At 45.6% G+C, this 13,431-nt stretch overlaps 1 protein-coding gene across 2 annotated transcripts in view; it reads right to left on the bottom strand.

Moving 5' to 3' along the window:
- Positions 1–1,397, bottom strand: part of rgs7b (regulator of G protein signaling 7b) — a 298,641-nt gene extending 297,244 nt beyond the window's left edge. For both annotated transcript variants that reach the window (XM_078405059.1, XM_078405060.1), the window contains exons 1-2: positions 1,188–1,397; positions 150–254 (exon numbers count right to left, since the gene is read on the bottom strand). In XM_078405059.1, the coding sequence (XP_078261185.1) occupies positions 150–233 (84 nt within the window). In that variant the 5' untranslated portion in view covers positions 234–254; positions 1,188–1,397. The remainder of the gene's footprint in view (positions 1–149; positions 255–1,187) is intronic.
- Between the last annotated feature and the right edge of the window lie 12,034 nt (positions 1,398–13,431).

Genomic DNA, 13,431 nt, shown 5'->3' with positions numbered 1-13,431 from the left:
GGCACGAACCAGCCACCCCCACTGCCAGACAGGGCAGACAAACAACTGCACAGAACCCAAACAATGCTTCTGCAAGGCGTTGCATCCTCCGCCACAAGTCTCTCCCTCTCTCTCTCTTTCTCTCTCTCACACACGCTCACTTGCCTTACCTTTCTATACACCAGCATGTTGGGCGATTCGTCCGCCGTCCCGTTGTTACTAGCGTTCTGCCCATAATTATTTCCTTGCGCCATCGCAAGATGTTCCCCGGGTTCCTGCAACAACAAAAAAAAAGATCTTATTTTTAAATCATACTTTTAAAAAAATTATTGTTATTATTAAAATGCAGGCAACCCGTTCAGAGGAGCCCTTGCTACAAATGAAATAGCAGCAGACATCAAATGCTGTCGCTGCAAAAGGACACCACAATACCGGGGGGAGGGGAGGGGAGGGGAGGGGAGGGGAGGGGACCTGAGGTAAACTTAGATCCTAAACCATTTACAATTTCACGACGGCCGCTTTAGAGGGTGACAGCGCGCCCACTGCAAAGGCAAGACATGGAAAGCGCGAAGGGACAAACCAAGCGAGTGCACTATAATGCAGCAGATTGCAAAAAAAATCATCAAAACAGCACTGCAAGTGTTCATTCGCTGCACGGTGCCTGTGTTTCCTCGCCAAATAATATATATATATATATATATATATATATATTTGCAAATGTGCTACTCCTGCCGTTTGCATTGCGAGTGCGTGCAGCAGGGTGCATCGTCAGTCCGGTGGGATGGGTGGCGTTGGGGTGATACATGCGGTACATTCAAGCTGTCACTCCCTCCCAGCACCTTACAAGGCACTTGGCTTCTTTTTACACAGCGAGCAAGGCGGTCAGCCCCACGGACAGCACCACGGACAGCGAACAAGGCGGTCAGCATCACGGGCAGCACCACGGACAGCGAGCTGAAGACCCGGCCAGCACCACGGACAGCGAGCAAGACGGTCAGCACCACGGACAGCGAGCTGAAGACCCGATCAGCACCACGGACAGCACCACGGACAGCGAGCTGAAGACCCGGCCAGCGTGCACTCATCGGTCAACCAACCGGTCAATGCAAACAACTCCAGCGCCCGGCGTCGCTGCCAAACGCTTGGATTCCGCTCCCCCCCCCCCCCCCCCGCCCCAGAGATTTGTATAACGAGTCGCTTATATTTACCTCAAGCACAGAGCACTGCACGGTAACAGCCAAAAGTCCTGATCTCTGCAACGCTTCCACCCGACCCCGGCCTCACACAATTCATTTGCGATTTGCAGCGAGGCTCTGAGAGGAGGGCAAGGCTTGGGAGATATGGTTTTGGTTTGCTTTCTCTCTCTCCCTCCCTCCCTGCCTCCCTCTAGTCAGCCTTGCTCCAGGAGATGTGTTGCAGCGCGCGCTCCCGGCTGGGGCTCGCGCTCCCCGCGCGCGTTCACGCGGCCGGCAACCAGCGCGCGCGCCCGCGCTCCAGGGCTCCGGACAGACAAACATCGCACAGCGTAGACCCCTCTCCCAGCACCGTGCACCGTGCCTTTCTTAAAGCTGCAGCCCACTAACTACACATTTCGGTCGGAATGCAAGTATGGATATATTAAACACATCTCATCAACTGCCACCAGCTGTGCAAATCTCCAATATATTTTTTTGTACCTTCAATTCTTGATCGTCAAGAATTCAATCTTCATTGCAATCACTTGGTGAAGGTCGAAGGGTCTGGATGATCTTGTCCCACGCTGTATGACTCCATGACTATGACTAAGTGCCTTCTGACAGCCTAAGCCGTGGAGTTCCTTTCCCACCCCTCTTAGTCATTAGAGTTCCTTTCCCACTCTTCTTAGTCATTAGAGTTCCTTTCCCACTGTCCTCCTAGATTTTAGTCATCTCCTCTAGCAGCTCCTAAATGAGTGAAGTTTGGAGAGAATCTAGGGGTTCGGGTCAGTGATCCCAAAACATTAGTAGGCAGATCCAACAGTAGTTAAGAAGCCCAATGACATGTTGGCCTTTATTATTAAGAGGTTGGAGTATAAGAATATGGAGGTTTTGTTACAGTTGTACAAGGTGCTGGTGAGGCCTCACGTGGTATATCGGGCACAGTTTCAGACCCCTTACCTAAAAGATTGGTCAAATCGCAATGAAGGCAGTCCAAAGGAGATCCACCAGATTAATTCCTGGAAGGAAGGGTTGTCCTAATAACCTAGACTAGACAATTTTATGGTGAGAAGTTTTGCACTTTGGGTGGTCAAATGTAAAGGGAAAGTATACAGTTAATAACTGCATTGCACAGAGGAATCTTGAAATTCAACTCCATAGCTCCCTTAAAATGGCAGCACAAGTAGATCAAGTGTTTTAGTTTAGAGATACAGCGTGGAAACAGGCCCTTTCGGCCTACCAGGTCTGTGCCAACCAGCGATCCTCGCACATTAACACTATCCTACACCCACTAGGGACAATTTTTACATTTACCAAGCCAATTAACCTACATACCTGTACGTCTTTGGAGTGTGGGAGGAAACCGAAGATCTCGGAGAAAACCCACGAAGGCCACGGGGAGAACGTACAATCTCCATACAAACAGCACCTTGTCGGGATCGAACCTGGGTCTCCGGCACTGTATTCGCTGTAAGGCAGCAACTCTACCGCTGCGCCACCGTGCCACAAAAGAAAATGTATGGCATGCTTGCCTTCATCAGTCGAGGCATTGGGGATAAGAGTCATGTTACAGCCGTATAAAACTTTGGTTAGTCTGCATTTGATGTGTCATGTGCAGTCTGGTCAACCCCAGTACAGGAAGGATGTAGAGGCTTTGGAGAGGATGCAGAAGAGGTTTATAAGAATGGTGCAGGATTAGAGTGTATTAGCTATAAAGGGAAGTTAGACGAACTTGGATTCCTTTCATTGTAGTGGCAGAGGTTGAGGGGAGGCCTGATAGAAGTATATAAAATTATGAGAGGCATAGATAGGGTAGACATTCAAAACCCTTTTCCCAGGATAGAATTGACAAAGACTAAGAGGGAATGGTTTTAAGGTCAGAGGAGGAAAGTTTAAAGTCGTGGCCAGGTTTTTTACACCGAGAGCGATGGGTGCCCGGAACGCACTGTCAGGAGCGATGGTGGAAGTAGATAAGATAATGACAATGAAGAGGCAATTAGATAGGCATATAGTGTAACGGACCGTAGGTAGACCCAAATGCAGCACACGGAACCAAGGAAGTAGTTTTAGAATGAGCTTTATTCCTACCTGCTAGTGGTCGGGGACAGAAGACTGAGGCGTTCACCAGGGCTACGACGAGGCATGAAGGTCGGGAGCAGGCAGGGTCGGCAACGGGAAATCAGTCCAAGAGAGAATGCTGGAGAGTCTTGCATGAGGGCTAAGAACAATCTGGCAAAGAGTGTGTGTGTGTACAGGAAGGGCTTATATGCTGGCTTGATTGGTGATCTGGAGCAGGTGAGTGAACAGGTGAGGGGAGTTGGCTTAACATGGTGGGCGTGGCTGGCAGGTGAGTGAACAGGACAGACTGTGACATATAGATATGCAGGGAATGGGGGGATATGGATTACATGCAAGCAGAGGAGATTAACATGCCACAGACATTATGGGTCAAAGGTTGAGTTGAGTTAATCATCACGTGTACCGAGGTACAGTGAAAAGCTTTTGTTGCATGCTAACCAGTCAGCAAAAAGTCAATACATGATCATAATTGAGCTATTCACAGTGTACAGATATGTGATCAAGGGAATAACGTGAATAACGTTTAGTGCAAGATAAAGTCAGTAAAGTCCAATCAAAGATAGTCCCCAGATCTCCAATGAAGTAGATAGTAGTTCAGGACTGCTATCCAGCTGTGGTAGAATGATTCAGTTGCTTGATTACAGCGGGGGTTCTTCCTCTGATGTACTTTATTCCACAGAGTTCAGAAGGATGAACGGTGACCTTATTCAAACAAATAAAATCCCAAAGAGGTCTGTCAGTGTTGAGGACAACATGTATGATTCATGGTCATACGGAATGGCAGGGTAGGCTTATGGAGCCTGCCGGCCTGTGCCTGCTCCTGCTCCTATTTCAATGGTGCTTTATTTGTCACTTGTACAACTGCACAGTGAAATTCTGTTTGCACATTTACACATGTAGGCACCACCATATTTTGGCACTATTTCCAAAGTCCAGTCCGCCCATGCGCCCGGCTTCCTGGAGCAGTCCTCGATCCAGGTAAGCCCAGGCTCCTGCAGGGCCTACCACTTTAGCGTCCGACCAGATCGGCCCACGAACCAACATCCCTCTCCTCGCCCGGCCATCTTTGTGTCCTGGGAACATCTCCTGCAGCCAACCTTGAATGCGCTGGAGGCAATACCTCGGTTCACCCTCCTACCGGCCCTTGCTCCTCGTCTCCAGCGGCTCCCTCCCAGTAACACCGTCCAATGAGCCTTTGGGTCCTCCGGGCATGTTCCCGGTTATGTGGTCCATCAGTCTGCTGAGTTTCCAGGGCAAAACCCCAGTTCCATGGTCGTGGCACCTCTGGAAGGACATTTCTTGTGTTCTAATCCACCATGCACCAGCTTTAGTTCAGCAACGCCATTGTGAAAAACTGTGGGATGTTTCACTTTGCTTTATTAGTTGTTTTGTGGATCATTTTAAGTGGTGTTGAACAGTGTAGTTCAAGTGATATTCAGTTCTATCAAAACAAAACATAAATACAGGGAATATTCAGCAGGTTAGGGGCCATCTGTGAAGAAAGAAACAAACCTGATATTTCCTGAGAACGAGTAACTGTTAGATGTGTAAAAGGTTTTTAGCAAGTACAGTGGCAGAAAGGGGTAAGAAGAAATTAGAAGGATGATCTATAATAGGACGATGAGCAATAATGGTACCATAGAGTGTGGGCCCATAAAAGCAAAATGCAGTTGGGTCAGTTACACTGCAATAAATAGGAGATAGACATAAAATGCTGGACTACCAGCGGGTCAAGCAGCATTTCTGGAGAAAAGGAATAAGTGATGTTTTAGGGCCATAGTCAATCACCAATTGTAAAACTCAGAGTGATAGATCTTCCTGAATAAAATGTTTAATGGATGAAGATGGAGATTATGTCATGGGTCAGCCATAACCTGGTTGAATAGGAGAACATACACAAGGGTCTAAATGTGCCCTTCTGTTTCTCTGTTCATAAAGGGCCTGTCCCACTATAGGCGATTTTAAGGCGACTGCCGGCGACTAGGCTGTCGCCGACAGTTCGCCGGGTGTCGTGGGCATGATCGTGAGGAGTCTTCCAAGCATCGTAGTGGATCTCAGCGCGTCGCTGAGAAATCATCCGGAGTGAAATTTCTTGGCGACAGCTGGCTTGTCGCCAGGTATCATTGCTTATTGCGGGCGCTGTGGCATGCTGTCCCCAGGTTTGCTAGGCATTTAGAAGCACATAATATTAAAATAAGTAAAGTCATTTCAAAATATCATAAAATACTTGTGTTTAACCAATTTATTTACCGTCAGGACATTTGACAGGTAGATTGGAGGCGACAGTTTGATGGTCAGGTAAGCGTGGGAATTTTGCGATGTTTATGGCCATCAGCCATTACATTTAAAGTGGGTTCCCAACCCAGATATGCAACCCAGAAACCAGATATGCATCTCCCGTACATTTTCAAAGAATGCCCACACACTTTTCACAAAAATCCACATAAACCACTTAAAACATTTTTTTTTTAATACAGCTATTAGTAAACTGGAAGTAAATCCAGTTTATGCCTTGTTACAGTGAAGCTTGGTTTTCAAGTAACCCATACAAGATGTTATAGTTCAAAACTCTCAAGTACTTACCAACTTGTCAGTGATTTCAGCGAAAATTAGGACGCCGGAGAAGTATTGACAGCGTGGGAATTTTGCGATGTTTCCGAAGACTGTGTAATCTAGACCTGACTTGGCATTGTCGTGGTCATTGTCGTCGGGTAAAATAAAATTTCAGCGATCTGCTACGACTTTGATAGTCGCCAAAAAAATCGCCTGGTGGGGCAGGCCCTTAAAGCTCCCAGAACTAGTCCACCAGGTTTCCTTTGAATAACTGAAAATCAGTACGATAGTTTGAAAAAGCATACCACCAAATCAGCATCTTCCCAGGTAATTGAGTGGTCTTCTCATCAGCTAGATCTTTGATCTCTCTTTAATCAGACTTGATTGGACTTCAATGTTATATCTTTACACTAAATATTGTACCCTTTAACCGTTATCCATGCACTTTGGACGTCTTGATTCTATTTATGTAGAGTCTTTACTTTGACTGGATAGCACACAAACAAAAGTTTTTCACTGTATCTCGTGACAATAATGAACTAAACTAATTTTTTTAGCGATAAACTCCAACTCCATTATTTCTGAATTCTAAATCTGCATATCAATGCAACCAGAATGCAATCCTTATCAATCACTTCCCTTTTTAATTCTTATTTTATACATTTTTTAGGATGTGGATGTTACCAGCTAATTCCCAATTGCCATTGACAAGATGGTAGTGAGTGACCTTCTATTACCTCTGTACTTTCTCTGGTGAGGATACTCCCACTATGTTATTGGGCAGGGAGTTGCAGGATTTAGATCCAGCAACAATGAAGAAACGTTGAATGTTGTTGGATTAGAGGGTATTATCTATAAAGAAAGGTGGGACAATCTTGGATTGTTTTCACTGGAGCATTGGAGGTTGAGGGGAGACCTCATAGAAAGAAGCATTTAAAATTATTAGCGGTACAGATAAGGTAAACAATCAGAATATTTGACCCAGGTTGGGGATGTCAAAGACTAGAAAGCATAGCTTGAAAGACAGAGGAAAAAGGGTTAAAAACTAGACCAAGTGGACCCTTTGGGCCCAAACCTCTCCTGCATTGGTGCAGCATCCTCCCCTCTCCTCTCCCCCCCCTCCACCCTCCCCTCCTCTCCCCAACTCCCCCCTCCCCCTCCCCTTCCCCCCCTCCCCCACTCCTCCCCCTCCCTCCTCCCCTCCCCCTCCCCCCTCCCTCCAACTCCTCCCTTCCTCTTCCCTTCTCCCCTTCCCCTCACCCCCACTCCATCTCCCTCAACCCCCCTCATCCTCCCTCCTACCCTCCTCCCCCACTCCCTCACTCCCTCACTCCCTCCCCCTACCTCCCTAGGAGATAGATTTCTTTAAAATGTGAATAACTTAAAAAATATAACACCAATTTCAATGAAACATCTCCCATTAGCACCAAAAGGACGACGGTGAATAAGGTGGGCCTCAAATTGTCACGCTCTCGTGTATCGTTTTAGCTGTAGCTCAGGAACAAACAAACAAACAAACAAACGAGAGTATTAGTATATAGATGTGCAGGGTAAGTTTTTCACATAGAAAGTGGTGGGTGCCTAGAACGCACTGGCAGGGGTGGCAGTGAGAGCATGTACATTTGTGATGTTTAAGAGGCTTTTAGATAGACACGCAGATATGCAGGGAAAGTAGCGACATGGATCACGTGCAGGTAGAGTAGATGAATTTAACTTGGCATCATGTGTGGCACAGACATTGTGGGCTAAATAGTCTGTTCTTATGCTGTATTGTTCTATGGTCTATGTTGATATATTTGTACGTTGGAAGTCCAATAAGGCCTCTATAATAAGGCTGCCTTGGACATTGGCAACAGGCTGTGACAGACAAAGTGGCTAATTGGATTGTTGCAGGGCACACAGTGTCTGAGATCAAAGGCATTGATGATAAACAGTCTGCGAGGCATTTGTCAGAAAAATAGGAAGGAGAGCAGCAGGTAGATGGATATGAAAGAAAAGGATAGCTGTGCTGATTGAAGAAGGCTTGAAAGAGGAGCGCTCCAAGGATTAGTGCCCCGGGTTCATTGTGTATTTGGATCATTATTTGGATTCATATGTAGGAAACACAACATTGAAAAAAACAAAAATCACCAACCTGAACGCTACCGTCCGGTTGCCCTAACTCCTATATTCATGAAGTGCTTTGAAAGGATGGTCCTCTCACACATCAAATCCAGCATCCCTGCCTCACTGGACTTGCATCAATTTGCATACAGGGCAAACAGATCCACAGAGGACGCCATCTCTCTGGCACTGCAAACTGTCCTGACTCACCTGGAGAGACAGGGCACGTACGTGAGGATGCTATTCATAGGCTATAGCTCTGCCTTCAACACGGTCATCCCCACCAAGCTCATCACCAAACTCCACCAGCTGGGCCTCAGCTCGTCGTTATGCGACTGGATCCTGGATTTCTTGATGGAGCGACCACAGGCAATGAGAATGGGCCCGCACCTGTCCTCCACTATCACCCTGAGTACCGGCACACCACAGGGCTGTGCTCTACTCCCTATTCACACACGACTGTGTTCCTGCATTCGACACCAACACCATTGTCAAGTTTGCAGATGACACAACGGTGATCGGGCTGATCACCAACGGGGATGAAACACAATGCAGAGCGGAGGTGCAGAACCTGGCGGACTGGTGCTCCGATAACAACCTGTTCCTAAACACCTCCAAGACCAAGGAGCTGATCATCAACTTCCGAAGGTCACATAATGGGGAATACGCTCCCATCTTTATCAATGGGGACAGTGTGGAGAGAGTGTCCAGCTTCAGGTTTCTGGGCACTCACATTTTGGAGGACCTCACATGGTCCAATAACACTGCTGCGCTGGTCAAGAAGGCACAGCAACGAATGTTCTACCTGAGAACACTGAAAAAGTCTGGTCTGCCCAAAAAGCTGCTGACGACCTTTTACCGCTGCATCATAGAGAGCATCCTAACGCATGGCATCCCTGTGTGGTATCTCAGCTGCACGGAGGCAGAGGCGAGCTCTTCAGCGTGTAGTCTATAGAGCTCAGAGGACTATTGGAACACAGCTACCAGCCTTGGAGGGCATCTACAACACATGATGCCTCAGGAAAGCCACCAGCATCCACAAAGACTCCTCACACCCCTGCAATAGTCTGTTCGAACTTCTACCATCGGGCAGACGATACAAGGCCTTCTATGCCCGCACCTCCAGACTCAGGAACAGCTTCATCCCCAGGGCCAAAGCTGCTATGAACCGGTCCTGCTGAGTCAGATGGTCACATCGCACAGTGACCCGGCACAGACATATAAGATAATTAGGGGATTGGACACATTAGAGGCAGGAAACACGTTCCCAATGTTGGGGGAGTCCAGAACAAGGGGCCACAGTTTAAGAATAAGGGGTAGGCCATTTAGAACGGGGATGAGGAAGAACTTTTTCAGTCAGAGAGTGGTGAAGGTGTGGAATTCTCTGCCTCAGAAGGCAGTGGAGGCCAGTTCGTTGGATGCTTTCAAGAGAGAGTTGGATAGAGCTCTTAAGGATAGCGGAGTGAGGGAGTATGGGGAGAAGGCAGGAACGGGGTACTGATTGAGAGTGATCAGCCATGATCGCATTGAATGGCAGTGCTGGCTCGAAGGGCTGAATGGCCTACTCCTGCACCTATTGTCTATTGTCTATTGTCTATTGACCTATTTGCACTATAATCTGTTTTAAAACAGTTTCTAATTTTGTTTCACTGGGTTGTCTAAATTTATACTGATTAGCTACTTAATTTATTGCATCGTATGGAAGTTGCATTCGCAATCTCGTTGTACCCCTGTACAATGACAATAAAGATATATTGTATTGTATTGTGAAGTTTGATGATAGCAAAAAGAGGAAGAGGGTTAACAATAACATAGAAGACTAAAAGACTTCATAAAGTTATGTAGATCACAGAGTGCTGGAGTAACTCAGTAGGTCAGGCAGCATCTCAGAAAGATAGGAATAGTCAATGTTTCAGGACAAGACCCTTTTTCATAACTTTATGAAGTCTTTTCGTCTTCAGATTGAGTCCATAACTCATTACTTGTGGACAGGTTCCTGGAAAGGGCAGATAAAACTTAATGTGGATATCTCACTGTGGGTGGCATGGTGACACAGCTGTAGAGCTACTGCCTTCCAGCACCAGAGACCTGGGTTCAATCCTGACTACGAGTGCTTGTCTGTACAGAGTTTGTACGTTCTCCCCGTGACCTGCGTGGGTTTTCTCCGAGATCTTCCGTTTCCTCCCACACTCCACAACACGTACAGATGTGTAGGTTGATTGGCTTGGTGTAAATGTAAAAATTGTCCCAAGTGTGTGTAGGATAGTGTTAGTGTGTGGGGACCGCTGCTCGGTGTGGACTCAGTGGGCTGAAGGGCCTGTTTCCTCGCTGCATCTCTAAATCTAAAACGGAAACTAAATCTTTGAGATATATTGAAAGTTCTGGCAGGAAAGGTGACATACAGTTAATGGAAAGAGTAAGATATGGTTGAACAGTGGGACCAGACATGTAAAGATATATAACGGGTTCCGTCTTTAGCAGTTTGGCAGAACAGTACATCAATTTTTTGTGGAAATTGTACTTTATTGATTTCAGTCCAAATGCACGTAAATAAAGCTGTGCAAAGGCCAACCATACTTTGATTACTAGAAACTGAATCATAGCTTCAAGAGTGAAGAAAATAAAGTTATATAACATTGAAAATTGTGAAACTACAGTATATTTACTGAAGTCATAGAATTGGAAGTAGTTCAAAAGATATTTAGAGTGAAAGAGTCATACAGCATGGATGCAGGTCCTTCAGCCCAACTTGCCCACACCAACCAACATGGCCTAACTACAATAGACCCACCTGCCTATCTTTGGTCCATATCCCTCTAAATCTACCCTATCCATGTACCTGTCTAAATGTTTCTTAAACATTTCTACTTATAGTTAACGATATAAAAATGAACAGCTTTTCCTTCTACACTCAGAATCCGCTAACCCATTGCACTCAGGACTTGAGTGATGCTGGACCAGTAGACAGAGTCACAGAGTGATACAGCATGGAAACAGGCCCATCGGACCAACTTGCCCACATGACCAACATGTCCCATCTACACTAGTTCCACCTGCCTGCATTGGCCCATATCCCTCTAAACCTATCCTTCCCATGTACCTGTCTAAATGTTTGTTAAAGGTTGTGATAGTCCCTGCTTCAACTACCTTCTCCAGCAGCTCGTTCCATACACCCACCACCTTTTGTGTGAAAAAGTTACCCCTCAGGTTCCTATTCAATCTTTCTCCACTTACCTTAAACCTGTGTCCTCTCGTTCTCGATTCCCCTACTCTGGACAGGAAACTGCGTTTACCCGATTATTTCCTCTCATGATTATGTACACCTCTATAAGATCACCCCTCACCCTCCTGTGCTTCAAGGAATAGAGTCCTAGCCTGCTCAACCTCTCCCTATAGCTCAGGCCCTTGAGTCCTAGCAACATCATAAATCTCTGCACCCTTTTCAGCTTGACAACATCTTTCCTATGACATGGCGCCCACAACACATTTTTAAACACATTTATGGGATCTGTTACTGTGATTAGAGAGAGACCAGCCTATTGGAGAAAAGAGTTAGAAGAAATGTTTGGACATAGAAAGTTAATGCGTCAATGGTGAACCCAGGATATAATATTTTGTCAATGGGAATAGTTTGGACCATACTTGATAATATCTTTAAAGTTATTGGACTGCAGTTTCCGGTTATAAAAATAAATAAATAAGACTCACTGGTTCATCCAGTTCAAATCCACTCACTGGATGTCTGGTTCCATACATAATACTTACATATAACTTACTGTCCTGGACCAGCCACATTGAGGCAATGGCTAAGAAGGCACGCTAACGCCTCTACTTTCCTTAGAAGGCTTAGGAAGTTTGGCATGCCCCCAACAACCCTCAGTAACTCTACAGATGCGCTGTGGAAAGCATCTTATCGGGATTCACCACGGCATGGTTTGGGAACAGCTTCATCCAAGACCGCAAGAAATTGCAGAGATTTGTAGACGTAGCCCAGCCCATTACACAGACCATCCTCCCTTCCATTGACTCCATCTACACTTCACGCTGCCTTGGCAAAGCCACCAGCATAATCAAGGACCAGTCTCACCCCGGTCACTCCCTCTTCTCCATCACCGATCAGGCAAGAAGTTTGAAAATGCATACCTCTAGATTCAGGGACAGTTTTTCCCATCTGTTATTAGGCAACTGAACTATCCTCTCGTGAGCGAGAGTACAGTCCTGACCTCCCATCTACCTCATTGGAGACCTTCAAACTATCTTTAATCAGACTTTACTGAACTTTATCATGCAGAAAAAACCTTATACCCTTTATCTTTTATCTGTACACTGTGGACGGCTGGATTGTAATCATGTATAGTCTTTTCGCTGACTGGATAGCATGCAACAAAAGCTTTTCACTGTACCTCAGTGCACATGGCACTAAGAAACTAAACTAAACATTATGGAAGCATTTAATAGTAAGGTGCAGAAGGCCATTCATTTTATGTTAAACTGCAATCTTGTTAATACTACATGACAGCTGCATCTCATGGACCTAGACATTATTCAATTATTTATGCAAGTCTCTTGAAAGATATTATTCATATCCACTATCCTATTGGGCAAGTCGTTACAAATTGTAATCCTGTTATATCAGTTTTGTTTTTGTTTCCTTGGGATTCGTTTTGCCCACCAACTTCAACCTGTGATTTCTGGCTAATGGCCAACCATTGGAACTATTTTGGCTTGGAAACTCCCCCTTGTTTGTTTGCAATAAAACACAGAGAATAGTGACATTGTACTTTGCTTCCAAAGTTCGTGTTCGTTTACAAAACATGATACGGTGCTTAGTGTCAAAAAATGCACTTCTAACAGGAGGTTTTGTAGGTTTCCTGTAAGCCGCAGATACCAGTGATTCTTGGGATGCATTGAGATTACTCAGTCTTCTCAACAAGGGCGGCACAGTGCCAGAGCCTGGGTTCGATCCTGATGGTGGGTGCTGTCTGTACGTAGATGGAACGTTGCCTCTGTGATCACATGGATTTTCTACAGGTGTTCGGGTTCCTCCCACACTACAAAGACGTGCAAGTTTGTAGGTTAATTGGCTTCTGTAAATTGTCCCTAGTGTGTAGGATAGAACTAATGTACAGGTGATTGCTGGTTAGCATAGACTCAGTGAGCTGAAGGGCCTGTTTCCACACTGTATCTCTAAACTGAACTAAACTGTCAGTTCTCGAGTGATTTAGCACTGTTGGGATGGCTGCCCAGGAGGAATCTGAGTGCTGTTTTTGTGCTTGTTTATTATGGATTATTTTATATCTTTTTTTAAACCCATTTCTTTCCAAGTTCATGGAACACACTGTAGTGTATGTAAAGAATGTCTGTTTTTATTGATTGGATATTTCTTCCCTCAGCCACCCGATTCATTGGATACAAGGTACAGATGAGCAGGGCGTGGAGGATAGTATAAGTTGTTTACATTCCATTAGCTGTTTTCTATTTCATTCCTCCTTTTTATCAATTTTCTCCAGAGCCCAAAGGCAGGATAGAGCAATTTAAATTG

This window comes from Rhinoraja longicauda, chromosome 9 (genome assembly GCF_053455715.1).
Source record: "Rhinoraja longicauda isolate Sanriku21f chromosome 9, sRhiLon1.1, whole genome shotgun sequence".
In the NCBI taxonomy this organism is placed as follows: domain Eukaryota; kingdom Metazoa; phylum Chordata; class Chondrichthyes; order Rajiformes; family Arhynchobatidae; genus Rhinoraja; species Rhinoraja longicauda.
Note: the sequence above shows the minus strand (reverse complement) of the source record. Positions and strands in the feature narration are given on the sequence as shown.